General features: G+C 34.2%; 1 protein-coding gene across 2 annotated transcripts in view; it reads right to left on the reverse strand.

Annotated features, from left to right (window-relative positions):
* Nucleotides 1-22,156, reverse strand: part of MDGA2 (MAM domain containing glycosylphosphatidylinositol anchor 2) — an 825,106-nt gene that overhangs the window by 180,194 nt on the left and 622,756 nt on the right. For both annotated transcript variants that reach the window (XM_024231654.3, XM_054530089.2), the window contains one exon: nucleotides 527-820. In XM_024231654.3, coding sequence (XP_024087422.3) covers nucleotides 527-820 — 294 coding nt within the window. The remainder of the gene's footprint in view (nucleotides 1-526; nucleotides 821-22,156) is intronic.

Genomic DNA, 22,156 nt, shown 5'->3' on the forward strand with positions numbered 1-22,156 from the left:
AACTTCAGGTATGCAAATATAACATTTCAATGATTAGATCTCCATAATTTAAGCAAAGAGATGCTTGAAATAGGTAGATAATTTGGGAAAAGGACATGCAATTGCCTGAAGTAAAAACATGGACTGTGAAAACAAACATGTATTACAACCTGAATTAGCAATTACTTCCAGTCTCCACTTTGCTTATTGCACATGGACAGTTTCTCACCATTGGGTTTGTTGGTTCTTTGGCATGAATCAACCAGATAACACCATCATAATCATCATACACACACACACACACACTAAAACAACTTTTTCTGTTAGTGTGTATAAGCTCATGTAAAAAGCACATTTAAGGTAGATTATAGTTTAAATTGTGTATCATTAATGTAGAATGTAGAAATAGTTCATTCAATCCAATGTAGAAATGTAGAAATAGTTCATTTAATCCAATTACAAAAATCACCTCATATTACTAGTAGAATAATGGTTACACTTCTTCCCTTGTCCCCACATGGAAATGCATAAAAGGGAATTTACTTACACTGAACGATGAGCTGCACCAAGGCTTCCCTTGGTTTCACGTTAAATCCATTGTATTGGCTGGTCTGACATCTGTACATTCCTGACATTTCCCTAGATACATTCACAATCCTCAGTGTTCCATCATAACTCTCCATTTGCATTGATCCATCAGGCATTGCAACTTCTTTATCCGCTCTAGACCAAAGGATGATTGGTTTAGGTTTGCCAGTTACTTGACATTGCAGTTCTATTGTGTCTCCTTCTCTGGTGACCAGTGGTGATTTTTCCTGTGGAACAGTCAGATTGGGTGGAACTTGAAATGGGAAAAAGAAAATTTTTCAAGGTTAGTATAAACTGGTAAAGCATATTCAGATACAGAAAATCATAAGGAAACAATTTCTGCTGGCTGAAGAAATGTGACAATTCAGATGATCAAAAACCTTGGGAATAAATGGAATATACTCTCACTTAAAATCATTCTTGTTTTCATTGTATACTTTAAAATGAGGACTTCAAACATTAGCAAAATAAATAAGGCATTCATAATCTTCTCAATGACCTGTAATAATTAGCCATTAACTGGGGCTTTAACATTTGCATTTCATAGAAGACTAGCATTCAGCTGTGTAGACTTAGTAGTCACAATAAGTGCAAGTAGTCAGAAAGGGAAAAAGAGAAACCTCTGATGTAAAATCAGAAGTTTTGACTGGTTTAAAACTTGGCAAATTCCTAAGATTCAGGATTTGTTTTTTCCCTAGTGGGAGTGAAATCAAGCAATTTGATAATCCATTCTATTCTCCATTTATGGACTTTTAATTTTTTGTGATATTTGAATTATTTCACTTCATAATATTTTGATGTTATTGTAAATAGTTTGCCATAATGTTGCCAATATTTCTACAAAATTAATTTTAATTAAATCTTCAAAATATATTTCAATGAATATAAGAATTATAATTTTGGTCTTGTGCAGTGGCTCACGCCTGTAATCCCAGCACTTTGGTAGAATGAGGTGGGTGGATCACGAGGTCAGGAGATAGAGACCATCCTGGCTAACACGGTGAAACACCATCTCTACTAAAAACACACAAAAAATTAGCCCAGCGTGGTGGAGGGTGCCTGTAGTCCCAGCTGCTGGGGAGGCTGAGGCGGGAGAATGGCGTGAACCCGGGAGGGGGAGCTTGCAGTGAGCTGAGATTGCGCCACTGCACTCCAGCCTGGGCGACAGAGCGAGACTCCATATCAAAAAAGAAGAATTATAATTTTTCTCAAGTAAAGCTAATTTCTGATTTACGGAGAATATTTATGAGAAGTTAGATTGATTTTACTGTAACTTATTTTATTGTGCTGAAATATATTTATGTTAGAATTTGGTGAAAAGCATTAAATGATATGAGGGAAGTAGTATACAACGATCTTTCTTACAAACATTATCACTAGTTCCACTGGAAGATTCTTATTACCTATACAATTGTATATGAATTCGAATGCATTTGTGCAGTAGAACATCTATCAAAAAAGTGCAAGCTAAATAGAATGCTATAAATACGAATAGCCAGAAACATGAATAATTCTATCCTTCTGATAGATGTTATATGTTCCCTTTGGAAGTAGTACTGTACATGAACGAAAAGTGAAAGGTTTTATTCTTCCTTCTAGTTTGATTATGCCCCAGTGCCCAGGTACAAAACCAAACATAATTATATTTAAAATTATTTTTCAACTAATTTTGAAATGTTGTTTCCCTTATTATAGAGACAAATAAATTCAAGTTCAAAGGGATATGAGAATTATCTTCCTATTCAAATATCTTCAATTCACTTTTTCATTTAATTCCTTCACTTACTTATTGTTTAAAACACTAATTACATAATGTATAACATCTTAGAATTTAAACAGTATGAAATATTAACTACCACCATTTTGAAGTAGATATATACATCCTAGAAATTGACATTAACAAAATATATGTTTAAAATGGCTTCATTTTATAAACCCAAATGGTTAAGTAATTTGTTCTGGTATATAGAAACAATTAAATAATTTTGGCAAAGTATTTGTTCTTTTCGAAGTGAATGATGTAATTAAAATCTAAGCAGCATGCTCAGACAATGGGATTGGAATGGAACTGTGATACTTATTCACCCTCCATGGGAAAGGGTGCAGAATAACCTCAGCATTTAACATCTATTATCCCCCTACTATGTGATAGGCACAATTAAGGATTTTATGCTTTCATTTAAACCCCCTTGATAATCTTAAGGACCAAATATTTAATATTAAAATAAACAATTAAGAACATTGAGAATAAGAGATAATAAATACTTCAATTTGAACAGAATACAAATAAAAACTAATTTATAGCAGGTAGCTAATGTAAAGATATGAATACTGAAGCAGGCTCAATAAACAATGGTATCTGGAATTAATAACTTTTGAGTGTTAGCAATAGACTCCTCTCTTCCTGCTCATGACAAATTGGACAAAATCCCTGCCTGTCACTTGGTCATTGTTTCAAATATAAAAGAGTCGAGATAAATGTGAGGGAGTATACAATAAGTATTTTGCAAATTATCTTATCTTTCTTTTATCCTCTTATTTATTTCTTTAGTTATTTACTATTGCTATCACAGTGGATAAGGCCAACATCTATATTTCTTAAATAAATACATCAATCAGTTATCTATATCTGAATATTCTTCATATGTCAAAACTGCTTATAAGATATATCAACCTCAAAATAAATATCCAAATTTAGATAAATCTGTGTAAAATAAATAAAAAATGTGTAACTTTAAAGACTAATGGAGTGTTATTACTTGAAATATACAATCTGTATCTGTTCCAAAAACAAGCTACATGACCTTGGCCAACCAAAACACTGTCTATATTAATTTTACCTTTTGTTGATGTTGTTGTTTTGAGATGGAGTCTCGCTCTGTTGCCCAGGCTGGGGTGCAGTGGCACAATCTCCGCTCAGTGCAACCTCTGCCTCCCGCGTTCAAGTGATTGTTCTGCCTCAGCCTCCTGAGTAGCTGGGATTACAGGTGTGCACCACCACACCCAGCTAATTTTTTCGTATTTTTAGTAGAGACAGGGTTTCACCATGTTCACCAGGCTGGTCTCAAACTCCCAACCTTAGGTGATCTGCCCTCCTTGGCCTCCCAAAGTGCTGGGATTACAAGCATAAGCCACCGTGCTCGGCCTTACCATTTTTGAAACTAAGAATTTGTACTTTATTAGCCTCAACGTTATTGATGTTCTGATTATGAGAATGAATAGTAAAAAGTTAAAAAGAGAAGTGGTGTCAAAAGATAGTGTTTATTTCCTAACTTAATAAAATGGATATTTAAACAACTTATTACATTAGATCATTCAAATCACAATAGATTCTTGACTAGCTATAATTTTTTTAAACGTTATCATGCTAAATAGTTCAAATATCCCTTTTAAAATTTATGTTTTTCATGTATTTAGATAAACTTTCCTCCCTGCTGAATTAAAGTTACAGAAATATAAACTTCAATTTTAATCTCAATAACATAAAAATTGATTTTTAGATAAATTAGCCCAGGTTTTACAAAATAGAAAAATCTAGCTAAAAGATTATTTAATATCTGTCTCTTCCTAGGCTAGATGCGGTGGCTCACGCCTATAATTCCAGTACTTTGGGTGGCCGAGGAGGGCAGATCACCAGGTCAGGAGATCAAGACCATCCTGGCCAACACGGTAAACCCTGTCTCTACTAAAAATACAAAAAATAAAAATAAAAAATAAAAAAATTAGCTGGGCGTGGCAGTGGGCGCCTGGAGTCCCAGCTACTCTGGAGGCTCAGGGGCTCAGGCAGGAGAATTGTTTGAACTCGGGAGGTGGAGGCTGCAGCGAGCCAAGATATACCACTGCACTCCAGCCTGGGCAACAGAGTGAGACTCCATCTCAAAAAAAAAAAAAAAATAGATTTTAAATCTAGAAGTCAGGATTAACCTTTCCCTACAACTCTCATGGCCAAAAAGACTGTATAATTTCTCAAAGCTGTTATATGTTTCTCTATCTTTCTGTCCCCACTAAATTTTCTATCTCTAAGAATTACTCAACTCTCTTAATTGTTCTTATAATATTTTCTGTTGAGAGATCTCATTTGTTCTCATAGACTTCTCTCTGTTTTATGTGTTGATAATAGCAAATTATAACTTTATTCCAATGGCTCATAATTGCGGCCTATCTTTATATTCCAAAAGTCTTTCAAGCCTAAGCACCATTTTATTTCTTGACTTGGTTAATAGTTAATTTCAACAGATTCCATCTATTAATTGAAAACCACACAGTATTATTTGTTTCACCATTTCCTGTTGTCCACCACTTCAAAACAGCCATCAAATCTTGTTATTTCTTTATTTAAAACTGTGTCTCATATCTGCGTGTTTCTTTTCATGGCCATAGGCAGTTGTCTCAGTAGAAGTCATCATTTTATCTTCTTGTGACAGCATCCTAAGTGGTCTTTCTGTCACTAGCCTCATTCTACCAGGCTTCCTGCTGCCCTGTCTAAGCTTTATCATCATAAACAGTTTTGTTCATGTCAGTATGAAGACTACAAACCTCGACAAGAGTGCTTGTCACAACACTGATTTAATTTAAAAAACAACAACCTGAAAACAGCTTAATGGAGTTGTTAAATAAATCATAAAACAGTTGAACAATAGAATATGACACAGTCTTTTTAAATGATGACGTATTAGACCTATATTTATTGATAAGATATTTATATTAAGTGGGAAAAGCATGTTAGCAAGTAGTATAAATAGTTATAACGACTATTATTCAGTGTGTAAAACATGTTATACTGTTCAGTATAAACAGTTGTATCTAATTTTTATATATTAAATAACTAGATATTAGCTGCTTTTGGCTCTCTCTCACACACACACACAAGTAACTATGCGAGATGATGAATATGTTAACTTGCTTCACTACAGTAACCATTTTACTATCCATATGTATTCCATAATATCATGTTGTAATCCTCAAATATATACAATAAAATTTATTTAAAAAAAATTTTTCAATGAATGTTAACAGGGAGCTTCTTGAAGGGTAGGCTATACATGCTCTGTCTTTATATTGTCACCATCTAGCACACCATCTCTCACATACAGAAACACAGTACAAAATTTTACACTCAATATATACATTAAATAGCAAGATAATTGGGCACTAATTCAGGGAAGAGGAGACTTACATGAGGAAAAGTCTAGAGGAAAAGAAATCCTAGAACGAACTATACCAGAACACTAAGAGTGGTTCTCTCTAGAGTGTGGGATTACTGATAAATTTTATTTTATTTCCCTCTTTTTTTTACTGTTTAAACAATATATATAGTGCATAATAACATATTACAGGGCCCAAGAAGCCCAGAAATTTTTAAAATGTTAATTCAATCTATTTCCCAAAACTCACTCAATGAAAACTTCACATTTTATAACACAAATCTATCACTCTGGAAATGATGTTCTGAAAACATAGACTGAGAAATACTCTTCTAAAATCACTAACTCCTGTTAACACTCCTTTACTGAAGTTTTACCAACTAGTTAACCTCTGAGCCCTTGAACGAGCTGTTCTTTTCCATGGTCAGAGTGTCTGGCTCTTGCTGTCTTCTAGCACCCTCTGTCTGCCCCATGTGTTGAAACTCAGTTCAAATGTTATTCCCTTTGTAACCCCAGGCTGACCTGGTTACTTATTCTTCCTGACTACACACTACATTGTATGTTTTACCCATTTAACCTGTCCTTGTGACTTTGTCCTGTATTTTCTTCTATGTTTATATCCCTGACCAGGCAGCTCCTTAAGGGCACAGAGCCTTAATCTGTCTCTAAAGTCTAGTGTCTTGCTTTCCTGCTTGGCACAGATAAGAAAGTTGTGAAATAATTGAGAAAGAAAGAAAGGCAGAGCAGAAGACGATGGTAGGAACATAGGAAAATAAAAAGCTATCAAAATAATAGATAATAGAGATAAACATAATCGATATGAATCATGTATATTTTGGAACAAATGTGATAAATAATAATGAAATATAGTAATTCTACAATTAGTAGCTCCTACAAGTAGCATAATCTTATGCAAAATATATTGTTAGAATATATTTCTGATGCAGATCTTGAGATGTGTGGGTGTGTGAAAAAGTTAAGGAAGTCAAGAAAAGACTCTTCCAGTTCTCTTTTTTCTTTCATTTAAACATTTGAATAGATAAGTTATGAATCATTTTTTAAAAAAACAGAGGAAAGAGGCAATTTGAAGACATGAAATTTAATTCTATCATTTGGTTTTTACATCTTAAATCAAATTATTTAAAAAAAATTGTCTCATAATGAAAACGTATCAAATTTAGCATAAATATTTGAAATGTCTATACCATGTAAGATCCACATTTATGCAATGTACTTGCTAGAAAAAGTCACTCCTAATAAAAATGCAGATACATTCTCTAACATATAATATATATGTTAGAGTATATGTGTGTATATAGTCTATACACAGCCCTTGATATTTTTTTGCCTGAAATGCTACTGTAGGAGATATTATAATCAGAGAAACTGGAAAAACATGATATGACACCAACGTTTCTCATTCCAAACGTAAATAAATAGACAAATGATTTGAACAAATTGTTTTTCTGTCAACTTTTCCACTGATCACAGACTGTAAAATGAAGCAAATATAGAAAAAGAAAATATTTTCATTTCTTTACTGGGAAGGCAGCTGAGAAAATTTTATTTTTATTCTTTACTTAGAAAATGGCTTAAAAGAATGCAGAAGTTTAGTTCATTTGAACTATGTGGAAAAATATCATGCTGTCTGAAACAAAGACATCTGAATGTGCTTTTTATGGAATTATTGGTTTAAAAATATGACTGTAGTACACTTTAATAGTAGATATTGAAACAAAAGCTATATTTCTTTCAATATAAGAATCATAAGAAGCTCAGCAATAAATAGAATTTTCTTCCAAAAGACAATCAGACTCTTGTTTCCAAGAATCCTAAAATAAGCAGCGCACTAATTCAATTATACCTGAATTTTGGAGGGAAGTACTTTATAAAAGATATGCATGTTCTCGAGTAGAATGTATAGTCTATATTTAACATATAAATAAATAAAACTTCACAGATATTATGTTTATGAAAGTTACCCTTAGAGAACAGAATTCGATAATTCTCATCCTGACCAGATATATAAACAAATGCAAAAAAGTAGGACTAAAGTAAGTAGTAAATTTGTAGATGCAAATAATCCAAGTGAACCAAATCTATGTTGTGTGTGTGTATGTGTGTGTGTGTGTGTGTGTGTGTGTGTATGCACGCGCGCACAGGTGCATTTCTTCAAAACAAGAGATGGGTTAAAAAAATTGCTGTAGACTTGATGAGTTTCATCTTTGGTGATCTGATTGAGACTCCAAGGTAAGCAACATCTTTATTTCAGAGCACAGTTTTAAAGGAAAGATATTCTATCACACTTGAGTGCTGTTTCAGTGTTTGTGTCAGCAGTCCTCCATCTCTTCTTTGCTAGCACATTTACAGATTGGCTTCATAAGCATGACACATGCACATGGATATACTCGGATTTTGAAGTTTTGAGAAGTCACAAAGTAGTTTTACACAGATGCAAAGAACTAAATAATTTGCATTTGCAACAACTGTCAATGGCCCATCACTAATGATAGCTCACAACAGGATAAGTAAGATAAGCCTCTGGTTAAGTGAAATTGTCAGTATGCTTGTTGTAACTCCACTCATTTCTCTTTCATTCAAGAAAGTACATTCGGTGTAAGTGAGAATAATGTCATGACTGTAATCTGTATTTTAAAACCTCCATACATTAATATTTGAAATATTATAATTACCATATACCTCACAGCTGATGTGAACACACCACTAAGGTTTAGAAGAATTGCCTTAAAATACAAAATGTATAAGAACACCAATTGTCAGTGGCCACTGGAAAATATTCATATAATGATACAAGGGAAATTTGAGAATTTCATTCTATTTAAAAATAATTCCACTCCAAGTCTGAATAGTACCTTTTAAACTAATATGCTTGACCCATTTCCAGTATGATTATAACTGCATGTCAATTTTTAAAATACAGTCATGTGTGCTTGAGAGATGTTCAGGATGACAAAAAAACTCCAACATGCTAGACATTCCTCATTTATTAATGGACCTGCTGATATTTGCTTCCTTTTAGAGATCATGATTGGCAACACACGGTTTGATGGAAGGTGGCTAAACCATACCTCATTTCTTATTAAAGGAATAAAGGTTGCTATTGGATACTTGCTAGAAACAATTCTTAGTATATAAAAATATGAAGTTAACATGTTGAGTTATATAATATGCAGCACCTAAATTTTTTCGTGTGTGGTGGTGGTTTGAAAATATGCAGAACTTCCCTGAGCCATAGGTTAATATAATAATATTATATTGTTACATGTCCTTCTGGGTTGTCTTTCCCCTTTTAAATGAATTACTAAGATCTGATTGACTAATGTCTCTTCTTCATCTAAAAAATATTATTTACCATTTCTCAATTAATCTTTCTTAAAAATGTCACTATATTATTTCAATATCTACAGTAGTTTCCCATTTACCAGAACAGAAGGTCTAAATCCCACTGCTTGTTTTCCATCTTATTTGTCAAACCTTAATAAGCCACAGTGCTTCTGTGGAAAGCTCTCTATTCAATTGAGGCTGGTCTTTTCATCTGCTTAACATACTTGACTTATTCCCATTGCCTCACCTTCCTTCCTTTCTTCTCTTCAGGAATGAGTTTCATCTCCCAACCAATGATTGTTACATTCTTTAAGGTCCAATTTAAGTTTCTTGTTCTATTTAGTCTTTTCTGATTTCTGCATCTTTTATTCATCTTCCATGTCTCTGAATTAGAACATGTCCAATTTATTCTGTATATGTCACGACGAAATGTACACTTACATATGTAACTAAAATGTCCTGATGTAAGCACCAGGGTTTTTCTATTTCTTCAGTAGCTCCCACATCATGTAACATTTTAAAGGTTTTTTTTTTTTCAAGGTGCTTAATAAGTTCTTGATTGATTGACAGAGCACAAATCAAGGTTACTAAGCAACCAAAGTAAGAAAACCATTGATTAATAATCAGCTCTTGATTATCCAAGGCTTAATTATAAAGCATATAAATTTCAAGATCATTTTTCATATATGAACTCTTTTATTTTTTAATTTTAAACATCCGCCAAAAAACAATAGATTTTTATAATGTTAGTACATCTACTAGACTTTGATTTGAATACAGTAATGATGCAAGGAGGTAGAAATAATACACAAAAACATTGGAAGCACTTGGTAATATTGAGTAATTTGTCCATTCCATGACTTTCCTCAATCAGCAGTAAAGGAAAGGCTAGTTAGCCCTATGATAGACTGTCCATGTGGATCTATATTCTAAGACTTGTAGTACTTGCAGTACTGTGTGTAAATGTTTCATATATGAAACAAGCAGTTATTTATAAATATGTCTTCACACCAGATGGTATGCCTACCGTTTTTGTCCATAATATGAATAAGCATAATACATCTCTTATCACACTCTGTAAATAAAAACTGCCTTTTTTCACACTGACATACACTTTTAAGTACCTCACCCATAATAAATCAGAAAATGCTAACAAAACAGGATTGACAATGTTTACAAATCTAGCAATTGAACAGGAAGAAAGCCCACATTAAAAACAAACATGAGGTTAAAATATCACAGCATGTGCATTTGGAAGTTCTAAGGGGAAATGTCCATTCATACACACACATACATAATGACTATTTTTGAAAGAAATGGGGAAATCTTATTAGAACGGCATTGTTCATTACTTGAAACATATGGGGAGAAATAGGTTCCTGGAGGGTAGCAACTCTAAAAGGTTTGGTATTGGAGATGGGGAGCATGCAGTGCCATTCAATCAGGAAAACAGGTTTGGCAGGCAACAGTTGTGGCTGTTCCAACTTCCCTCACCCAGCAGGTGTTGCTATGGCATAAGAATAGTCTCTGAGGGATTCAATAGAACACAAAGTGTAAGATGCAAGAACAAAATAGAAAATCATTCTCTGCATGGCATTCATATTTTCCCTGCTACTCAAGCTACAAGACCAGTTGCAAATAAACACAGGTTCTATTCTTGCTGCCTCATGAACAGATAAGTGAATGGGACTTCAGCTAAGGTTGCTAAGGTATGATTTGGCTAAGATTTCAAGTATCTTGAGTTGTTATGATTTTCATATAATTTGGTTTTCTAACTTCAGCTTATAATAAAATAATTTTTAGAATAATTAAAATAAATCTCTTAAGAGAATGTCCTAAACTCTTTGGAAAAAAAAAATAAAAGCAAATAGTTCTTTCTTTTTTTAACCTCCATGACTTATATGTTTCTCATATACTAAAATACATAAATAAATAATAAACACTAATTAAGTATATAGTCTCACAAGTAGAAAACTATTTTTTTTCCTGAAACAACTAAGTAAACAGGAGCAAGATATTTCAGCTTGTTAAAGAATTATGTCAAAATTGTAGTAAGCAACAAATATGTATTAGATTGAGAATGTTGGAGGGAATAGGGACTCCATAAAAGAAACACTGGATTTTTTTGCTATAACAAGAAAGAGGGGCAGGCACAGTGGTTCACGCCTGTAATCCCAGCACTTTGGAAGGCCAAGGTGGGTGGATCACCTGAGGTCAGGAGTTTGAGACCAGCCTGGACAACATGGAGAAACCTTATCTCTACTAAAAATACAAAAATTAGCTGGGCGTGGTGGCGGGCGCCTGTAATCACAGCTACTTAGGAGGCTGAGGCAGGAGAATCATTTGAACCTGGGAGGCAGATGTTGTAATGAGCCGAGATTGTGCCACTGCACTGCAGCCTGGACAACAGGGTGAGACTTGGTCTCAAAAAAAAGGGGAACATCACACACCGGGGACTGTTGTGGAGTACGGGGAGGCGGGAGGGATAGCATTAGGTGATATACCTAATGCTAAATGACGAGTTAATGGGTGCAGCACACCAATATGGCACATGTATACATATGTAACAAACCTGCACATTGTGCACATGTACCCTAAAACTTAAAGTATAATAATAATAATAATAATAATAATAATGAAGTAAATAAAAGAAAGGGGGTATGATAAGATGCAAAACATCAAGTAAAGTGCTGAGATATTCATTTACTAAGAAATGACTAGGTCATTCGATGAAGAACTAGTCAACCTATAACCATTTCTGAGAACTAGAAACCAATTCCTCAAATTAACTTTCTTAATCAAGTTTTAGTTCATGTTTGTTATTTTTTAAAATAATGCAGAGTTGTTCTCACTCATAGGTGGGAACTGAACAATGAGAACACTTGGATACAGGAAGGGGAACATCACATACCGGGGCCTGTCATGGGGTCGGGGGAGAGGGGAGGGAAAACATTAGGAGACATATCTAATGTAAATGACGAGTTAATGGGTGCAGCACACCAACATGGCACATGTATACATATGTAACAAACCTGCACGTTGTGCACATGTACCCTAGAACTTAAAGTATAATAAAAATAACTAACTAACTAAATAAATATAAATAAAATAATGCAGAGTAAATCTGGAAAACTATAGTTATTTATGTATAAGCAGTCGATAAAGAATTTTAACCTTAAAAGTTGAATACTGCACTCCAAACAGTTTATTATACAAACTACTAATAATAGGCAGAAGGATCCTATAGCTAAAAAGCCAGCTAAGATTCCCAAATTCCTACAGTTCTTATATTCCATAATATATTTGCATCTTTGCCTACTTGCTCTTAGAAATGGTGCCATGATTCATCCAAATACACTTACATACATTTATACAAATGCGTTATCCTTTAAATTAATAGCAAGTACTCTAGGAGTAACAAAAGCAGAGCCACATATGTTACAATCTGTACCCAATGTTAGAGATAATATCAATTTATTTTAATATACATTTTTGATTCCCTTCAATAGACAAATATGCCTAGGACTAGGGGCAAGACTGATAAATTTGGCTATTCATTATCTTCAAGAATTACACTATATATTATGAAAACATATATTTATATTTCACAAGACCTACACTTCACAAGAAGTAAGGCTTCTTGTAGCTGATAGTTGCTAACAATTATTTCCAAATTAAAGGAATTTTTAATAACCATGGAGAGTTTGGAAGACTTGTAAATTTACAAGATTAGAAATTTGACTTGGGCTCAGGTTGTAATCCACATACTAGCTGTGTAACCTTGGCAAAGGGATGTCTTAATTTTAGTTTTCTTATCTGCAAATTAAGCTGATGAAAAGAAGAATTTAATGAGTAATGAAAAAATGGCACAATGCTCATGAAAGTGTCCTCTAAACACTTTGAATTTTGTAATATATTTGTAAAGAGCAAGGCTTAGGTCTGGCTGCCTGGATTCAGTTCCTAGCTCTATCACCTACTAGCTGGGTGTACTTGGGAAAGTTGGCTAGTCTGCACCTTTCAGTTTATGTAAAGTGAGCATAATCGTACCTACTTCACATTTTTTAACACTCATAACCTCTTAAGCCAAGGTATGGCATATAGTAAACATATAATATATGTTAACTCCATATATTAATATGTTAGTTATTATTATGTTTTCTTATCACTGTACTTTGTGTAGTATCAATAACCATACTTTATTATTATGCATACATTTCTATATAGATTTTGTTTTATTCATACTTATGATGTCTCAAGTACTGAGGATAGGTACTTACACGGTCAAAAAAAGGTTTATATAATTTAAATATATAAATATATTTATACCTATATAAATAAATTTTATTGCTATTGTCTGTTGTCCAGGAGACACATATGCATTTTAGATGAGGATACTATTTGAAGAAAATGACATTTTAGAAAAGACAGGTATAAACCTTTTGTAATCTGAATAGTCAGAGGCATTCCCCCAAAGCCATCCAAGGAAAGATTGCATTTGTCTCCCATTAGACATAATAATTTGATCTATATGTTTGGTTACTATAATAAAATGGCACATAATACAGATATCTCAGCTCTCATTCTATTTCTATGAAATAATGAGTTTTGGACATCCCCATATACATCTACTCCTCCCTTACAAGCATAACAAAATGTCAGTGCTGTCCATTTTTACAAAGGTCAGGGTGTTGCCATGAAAACCAGGGACTAGTAAGTTATAAGGAGCTGTCTGATTATGTTAATTATGTTATTGCTTTCCAGTGGATAAAGGAATTCTAAATTAAAAGGAAGATAAGTTATAAATGATACATCAAAGGCATTTTATAAAAGCATTGAAAAAGAAAGATGCTTTAAAGTAATTCACAATTTATTTTACTTTCTGGAGCAACTGTTGCTCACAGTGGTAAACTCTTCAACACAGAATGGCCAGAAAAAATCAATTTTTTATTACTTCTGCAATAAAAAGGCCATTTGTCTCCTTGTAGAACCCATGTGACATTGTTAGCTCTCTTATAAATGATCACCCTAGACAATGCCTATTTTACAAATTCCCTAATTACACCACTGATTGTATATCACTGAATACACCTTATCCTGTGGAAATAGACACTACTGCCACCTTAATAAACATTTTGACATAAAACGAAGCTGGCTCTCTCATCCTTTGTCAAGAGCAAAATGAAACAACCAGTGAACACAATGTTCCATCAACAGATCAGGGTCACATGTTCTTTAGAGCAAATGAGGTTTAATTAACAGATCCGTTAATAGATAACTGGTTAAAAAAGGAGTGTCTTCTTATAGCTGCATGAAGGCCTTATTAACAAATATTCTACTGAAGCATGATTGCACTTTATAAACCATTCTGCTAGTCAGTAGAAGTATATAGAAGTCTACAATAAACATATGGACCTAATTTTAAAACCACATAAAAACTTATATAATGTGATTGATTGGAATGATAGATAACTCATTCTGCGCTAATATGTGAGTGTGAAGAGTTTAATACAATTTTTTAAATATGGTTTTACATTGCATTTTATTCCCAAGAAAGGACATTTCTGTTTAAATGTCAACTATATCTATTTTGTTTACAAGTATTATTTAGATAGCCTTGGTAAAAACGGACTACTTATGTTTCATTTACAGTGGACTGTCATTCATGCCAAATGCATTTTAGACATCGACGTTTAAACTGCTTGTCATTTTATTATTTCTACTTCACATATTTAAATTACCAGCATACAGATACAATTCTTCCTTGATATTCACAGGACATGGAGATGGAGGTGGGGGAAGATATTGGTTCCAGACCACATCAGATACCAAAATCTGTAGATTTTCAAGTCCCTTATATAAAATGGCGTAGTATTTGCATATAACTTATCTCATCTTCCCACACACGTTAAATAATCTCTAGATTAGTTATAATATCTAATACAATGTAAATGCTATTTAATAGTAGTACTATATTAGTTTTTACTTGTATAATATTTATTGTTGTATTTTTAATTGTTTTCTTTCTTCTGAATACTTTTTTATAATTTCGACTTTTATTTTAGACTCAAGGGGTACATATGCAGTTTTGTTACATGAGTATATTCCATGATGCTGATCTCTGGGGTAGGAATGATCCTGTCACACAGTGAGCACAGTTCAAGATAGACTGAATTCACGGATGTAGAAACCCTATATATAGAGGGCCGACTGTATTTCCTTTCATATTCTGCATAGAATGTTTTCAAAAGTGCAGCGGGAGTCTTCTCATTTCACATATTTTTGGTCTAGTCATTAACTTCTGACAGAACATCTATAAAATTTTGGAAATTCTGATTTCTTTACCCATCATATACTTGGAGAGGATTCCACTGTTCTCAACTCTTTCCCTCCCCTGCAAATCATTGCTCTGCAACCTTTTCTAAAGCTTTCAGCCCTGATCCTCAGCGTCCTCTTGGGCTAAATTTCACCCAAGAGGACTTGGCAGGCTCCAATTCCTTAGTCAAATAGATCAGAAGGCAGACACAATGTGATTTGAGGTTTCTAAAATGGATTCCCTCATCAAAAATACATTTCTCAGAGTGTATCTCCGGAGCCTAAAATCTCATTACTTGAGCCCATTCCATTGAAAGACTGTGTGTTCTGTGTAAAGAACCAAGGCTCTTCAGCCAGAATTGACCTATGTTCAACACTTTATGTCACTACTTAGTAACTGTGATGTCAATAAAAGTCAGGCCTACACTTTCTACAGCTTAAGCTTCTCATATGTAAAATGAATATAATCACAAAATCTGTTTAAATGGTGTCCTGAGGAGTCAATGAAATACCAACTGTAAAGTGTTTAACCTAGCAACGAGAATGTAAGAAGCATTCCAAACACCTTAGATTTTCTGTCTATTTGTAACTTACTTTGAAATACTTCAGCATATGGCAACACTTTGTATCTTAAATTTGGTGTTGAAATGTGTGTTCACAAAACTGCATGCTTACAATTTATGCATTTTTCTGTGTTTCTGTTACATACTGCAATGAGTTGAAAAAATAATTCACCATAAACAATGTGACCTTCATTTGTGTGCTGTAAATTTTATTGTATATTCTAGCGATGCTGTTAATATTATGCTACTCATGTGTATACACTCCAGTTGCAGTTAGATAGCAATTTAGAAACCCAAACCATGGGTCCACTGTTTTCAGGCAGCTAGGAGAAGACAAGTATCATCTTGAGCTGAACTAAAGAAATTTTACTGTAGCATGATGTTGAATATGGTCTTCCATGGTGAAGCAAATACTATTAAAGATACTTGCATTGGTTAGAATAAGTAAGATCTCTCCCAACTTTTGGGAGCGGGATACGGGACTGGCAAGCAGAACCTAACATCCTAACACTTTTTGAGTGGCATCCTTGGAATATGGCTCTGATAATCTTGTGCCCCATGATCAACAGAATATGTCATCACATGATCCAACTAGAATGTTACCTGAATCACTTCTAGAATATTGCAACACCTGTCTACAATGACCATTTCTTGCAAGGCCTTTGTCAAAGGGGTATGACTGAATATTTGAAATGCCTGAGATAATAAAGGGAAATATTCATTTAATCTAAGATTTTAATGCATGCTGCAAGCTTTCATACTGGATTTGAAATCTGAGATTTCAAGCTCAAGTCAGGATAAAGCTTTAGGAAGTGAACACAGTATCTATGCTACTGGGGTCTATTTCCTTCTCTATAAAATGAAAAGCATTAGGTCATCAATAAGCCCTCAGTATTTTAAATCCGTGCTAATAATTAAGACATGTAGGGATCTTTTAAAATTGTTTTATGAAACAAATATGTGGAGACCTGTCCCAGTAATCTTTTCTTTTTAAATTAAGAATAAATATTTAGAACACACCACATGTTCCATAAAGGCACCATCAAAACCCAAATTCAAGATTTTCTAAATTTTTCTCATCCCTTTTCCAAACCTCACTGATATCTAACAATGTAGAATGAAAAATAATCAAAAGATTATGAAAATTAGGTTCTTTTAAAACTGAAAAGATATTTATTGGCAAGCAGATTTGAGGGGAGAAGTTCTTTGCACTAATCATAGTTCTAGCTATTTGGAACCCTTGAAAGAAAGAGCTTTAAGACATTCCAAACTGTAAAATGAAACTTAAACATACCACATACAAATTAAATCACTTTAATAACTGTTCTCTCTGTTGCTAAGAGATCTAGAGTTCTAGAGCTTTCACTACCACATAGAAGAAAATGGTGATGAAACTGTTAGCCTGTGGATCCAGTCATCATAAATATTGCTATTTAATTTTCTTTTTGCCAGTTGTGAATGGTAGGTTAGTAGTGTCATCTGTGACCATAAAAATCTGAAATGTGATCATAACTACATTAGTAGTGAACATACCATTTCCTATACCTCTATCTTCTCTAATGAAAAACTTCAGGGTTGGTCTTGGTATTATAGCCTTAAAACAATATGCTGTAATGTACATTCCATTGTTAACTATAAATCTGGTGGAGGCATTTATTCTTTATCAGCGAATGGAGATATCTGTCACAAGTGTTTCTTTAACTCAAATACATTATTACTCACTGTTATCATTTTAAATGCAAATTTTGAAGCTAAAAATTATTTTCAGTCCTCATTGGATTGGAGAATTTTATATCCAGTCATTTAAAATTCAAATAGTTTCTATGTTCCCATTGCTTGTGTTAGAAAAGAATGAAGGGCATAGGAAGCATATATTGGGTATACTCTCTCATTTCTCTTTGATCTGCTCTTGTTTTCATATCACCTGAGAATTTGAAAAAGTATTTAATTTTATCAAATGAAGAAAGTCCCAAACACACGGGACAGTAATTAGACAAAAGCTAATTAACCACTGTTGAACAATAAGTTGTAAAGTCAAACCTTTGTTCTGATATTTGGGGAAAATATTGGAGTATTTTCAGATGATAATTGGAGGGAAATTATAAATCCAATGTTCTTTCCATAGTAATACAGATTCAATTTTATGTGAAAAATTCTAATAGAAAAACATGTTTAATGTTTACTGAACGATTATAGGAAATAATAGAATACTCCCCATTTTTATATTTATGTCCCTCAAAATATAACTAGTAAAATATTGATATAACTTATGCTTCTCAAAACAACTTGCAACTAACGATGTTTTAAATAATCCCTTTCACTCCTTTAAATGGTCTTCTTGAAAAGCAGATTCAAATAATTGTCACCTTCTATGAGTGTCTATAATGCTACCTATGGCTTGTTTAAGAAGATGCCACATAATCTGAGGATGGATGTTCTTCATACCAAAATATTCTATTTAAACTCTGATGACCTCTTATCTTGACCTTCCCATTTTCCCCTCTCCTTTCCTCTCTTCCTCTTAATCCTCTGTCTCATTCTGTCTGTCTCTTTCACACTCCCTCACTCTTTCCATATGCAATCCTTTCACTTAAATGAAAATAAGAGCTCACTTCCATTATGAAAATCTATGCATCAATATTATGGTTTCTGGGACAAATACAATCATTCACATTTATTTTCATGCCGATGAAGAAGTACTGAAGGCTGTGAAGATGCTCTAAATACAAAAAAGTTTTCCACTGCATGGATATTCTTTTTTTCTACTCAAATTAGAGAGCTTATTTTCCTTGATTTCCATTGATCAGTCATTCTCATTTGCTTCATAGTTTCTTCTTTTTTCTATCATCTCCTTGGACAGTAATAGCTTTGTTTCTTATTCTCTTCTTGGGTGAGCCCATCTGTTTCAAATTAATACAATTACTTGTGAAGTCTGTTTTAGTTCTGACCTTTTCCTGATCATCGGAACTGATTTTCTAATTGCTCACCAGAAACATGAGGATGTTTCACCATCCCTTCAGCTACAACTAATCTCAAACCATTTTGTTCTCTCAAACCTCACAAACATACATCCTTTATGTGACATTACTGTATTCTAAATGACAGAGGCATAACATTTTGGGATCATAGAAGCAAAACAACATACTTAAAAGGAATGGAAGAACTCATCTAAGCAAACGGCTTTCAACTATGAGTAGTAAATACTCCTAGTGTGTATGTATATATATATATACACACACATATATACACACACACACACACATATATGTCTGAGAATCAGAATCTTTTGTCCAAATATAATCTTACACAGAAGTCCTATGTATACAAGAGAAACATATTTTACTCTGATTGAAGTTGAAAAGGGAAGAAATGAGTAAAATTCTCTGCTGGTTATTTCGCTTCTCTCTGCAGTTCGGTAGCACTTGCAAAAATTCCAAATTGCCATTAAAACACTATTTGGAAATCAGTTCTCCAGCTGATCGCATAATTCTATAGATGCAAAGTTTTGAGGCCCAGTTACACCAAGGTCATAAAGCTACTAGGAGGTAAATTTGGGCCTGGACTCTGCACTACATTAGTCTGCCTGATGTCAATCAGGCTCTTTCTTAAATTGACTTAAGAACATTGGTCATTGACTTAACTGCCCTTTTATGAGAGAGACTGTGAGTACTACCCAGCACCTTATCTGATTACTATCTATCCGTCCAACTGAATAAATGGTACCCTTCACACACAATCTGCAGAATGTTTCCTTTTTTAAATTTTATTATTATTATACTTTAAGTTTTAGGGTACATGTGCACAATGTGCAGGTTAGTTACATATGTATACATGTGCCATGCTGGTGTGCTGCACCCATTAACTCATCATTTAGCATTAGGTATATCTCCTAATGCTATCTCTCCCCGCTCCCCCCAACCCACAACAGTCCCCAGAGTGTGATGTTCCCCTTCCTGTGTCCATGTGTTCTCATTGTTCAATTCCCACCTATGAGTGAGAATATGCAGTGTTTGGTTTTTTGTTCTTGCGATAGTTTACTGAGAATGATGATTTCCAATTTCATCCATGTCCCTACAAAGGACATGAACTCATCATTTTTTATGGCTGCATAGTATTCCATGGTGTATATGTGCCACAAGTTCTTAATCCAGTCTATCATTGTTGGACATTTGGGTTGATTCCAAGTCTTTGCAATTGTGAATAGTGCCACAATAAACATACGTGTGCATGTGTCTTTATAGCAGCATGATTTATAGTCCTTTGGGTATATACCCAGTAATGGGATGATGGCTGGGTCAAATGGTATTTCTAGTTCTAGATCCCTGAGGAATTGCCACACTGACTTCCACAATGGTTGAACTAGTTTACAGTCCCACCAACGGTGTAAAAGTGTTCCTATTTCTCCACATCCTCTCTAGCACCTGTTGTTTCCTGACTTTTTAATAATTGCCATTCCAACTGGTGTGAGATGGTATCTCATTGTGGTTTTGATTTGCATTTCTCTGATGGCCAGTGATGGCAAGCATTTTTTCATGTGTTTTTTGGCTGCATAAATGTCTTCTTTTGAGCAGTGTCTGTTCATGTCCTTCGCCCACTTTCTGATGGGCCTGTTTGTTTTTTTCTTGTAAAATTGTTTGAGTTCATTGTAGATTCTGGATATTATCCCTTTGTCAGATGAGTAGGTTGCAAACATTTTCTCACATTTTGTAGGTTGCCTGTTCACTCTGATGGTAGTATCTTTTGCTGTGCAGAAGCTCTTTAGTTTAATGAGATCCCTTTTGTCAGTTTTGGCTTTTGTTGCCATTGCTTTTGGTGTTTTAGACATGAAGTCCTTGCCTGCGCGTATGTCCTGAATGGTAATGCCTAGGTTTTCTTCTAGGGTTTTTATGGTTTTAGGTCTAACATTTAAGTCTTTAATCCATCTTGAATTAATTTTTGTATAAGGTGTAAGGAAGGGATCCAGTTTCAGCTTTCTACATATGGCTAGCCAGTTAACCAAGCACCATTTATTAAATAGGGAATCCTTTCCCCATTGCTTGTTTTCCAGGACCAGATGGATTCACAGCCAAATTCTACCAGAGGTACAAGGAGGAACTGGTACCATTCCTTCTGAAACTATTCCAATCAATAGAAAAAGAGGGAACCCTCCCTAACTCATTTTATGAGGCCAGCATCATCCTGATACCAAAGCCTGGCAGAGACACAACCAAAAAAGAGAATTTTAGACCAATATCCTTGATGAACATTGATGCCAAAATCCTCAATAAAATACTGGCAAACCGAATCTAGCAGCACATCAAAAAGCTTATCCACCATGATCAAGTGGGCTTCATCCCTGGGATGCAAGGCTGGTTCAATATACGCAAATCAATAAATGTAATCCAGCATGTAAACAGAACCAACGACAAAAACCACATGATTATCTCAATAGATGCAGAAAAGGCCTTTGACAAAATTCAACAACCCTTCATGCTAAAAACTCTCAATAAATTAGGTATCGATGGGACGTATCTCAAAATAATAAGAGCTATCTATGACAAACCCACAGCCAATATCATACTGAATGGGCAAAAACTGGAAGCATTCCCTTTGAAAACTGGCACAAGACAGGGATGCCCTCTCTCACCACTCCTATTCAACATAGTGTTGGAAGTTCTGGCCAGGGCAATTAGTCAGGAGAAGGAAATAAAGGGTATTCAATTAGGAAAAGAGGAAGTCAAATCATCCCTGTTTGCAGAAGACATGATTGTATATCTAGAAAGCCCATTGTCTCAGCCCAAAATCTCCTTAAGCTGATAAGCAACCTCAGCAAAGTCTCAGGATACAAAATCAATGTACAAAAATCACAAGCATCTTATACACCAATAACAGACAAACAGAGAGCCAAATCATGAGTGAACTCCCATTCACAATTGCTTCAAAGAGAATAAAATACCTAGGAATCCAACTTACAAGGGATGTGAAGGACCTCTTCAAGGAGAACTACAAACCACTGCTCAATGAAATAAAAGAGGATACAAAGAAATGGAAGAACATTCCATGCTCATGGGTAGGAAGAATCAATATCGTGAAAATGGCCATACTGCCCAAGGTAATTTATAGATTCAATGCCATCCCCATCAAGCTACCAATGACTTTCTTCACAGAATTGGAAAAAACTACTTTAAAGTTCATATGGAACCAAAAAAGAGCCCGCATTGCCAAGTCAATCCTAAGCCAACAAAG

The sequence above is a fragment of the Pongo abelii genome, chromosome 15 (genome assembly GCF_028885655.2).
Source record: "Pongo abelii isolate AG06213 chromosome 15, NHGRI_mPonAbe1-v2.0_pri, whole genome shotgun sequence".
Classification (NCBI taxonomy): Eukaryota; Metazoa; Chordata; class Mammalia; order Primates; family Hominidae; genus Pongo; species Pongo abelii.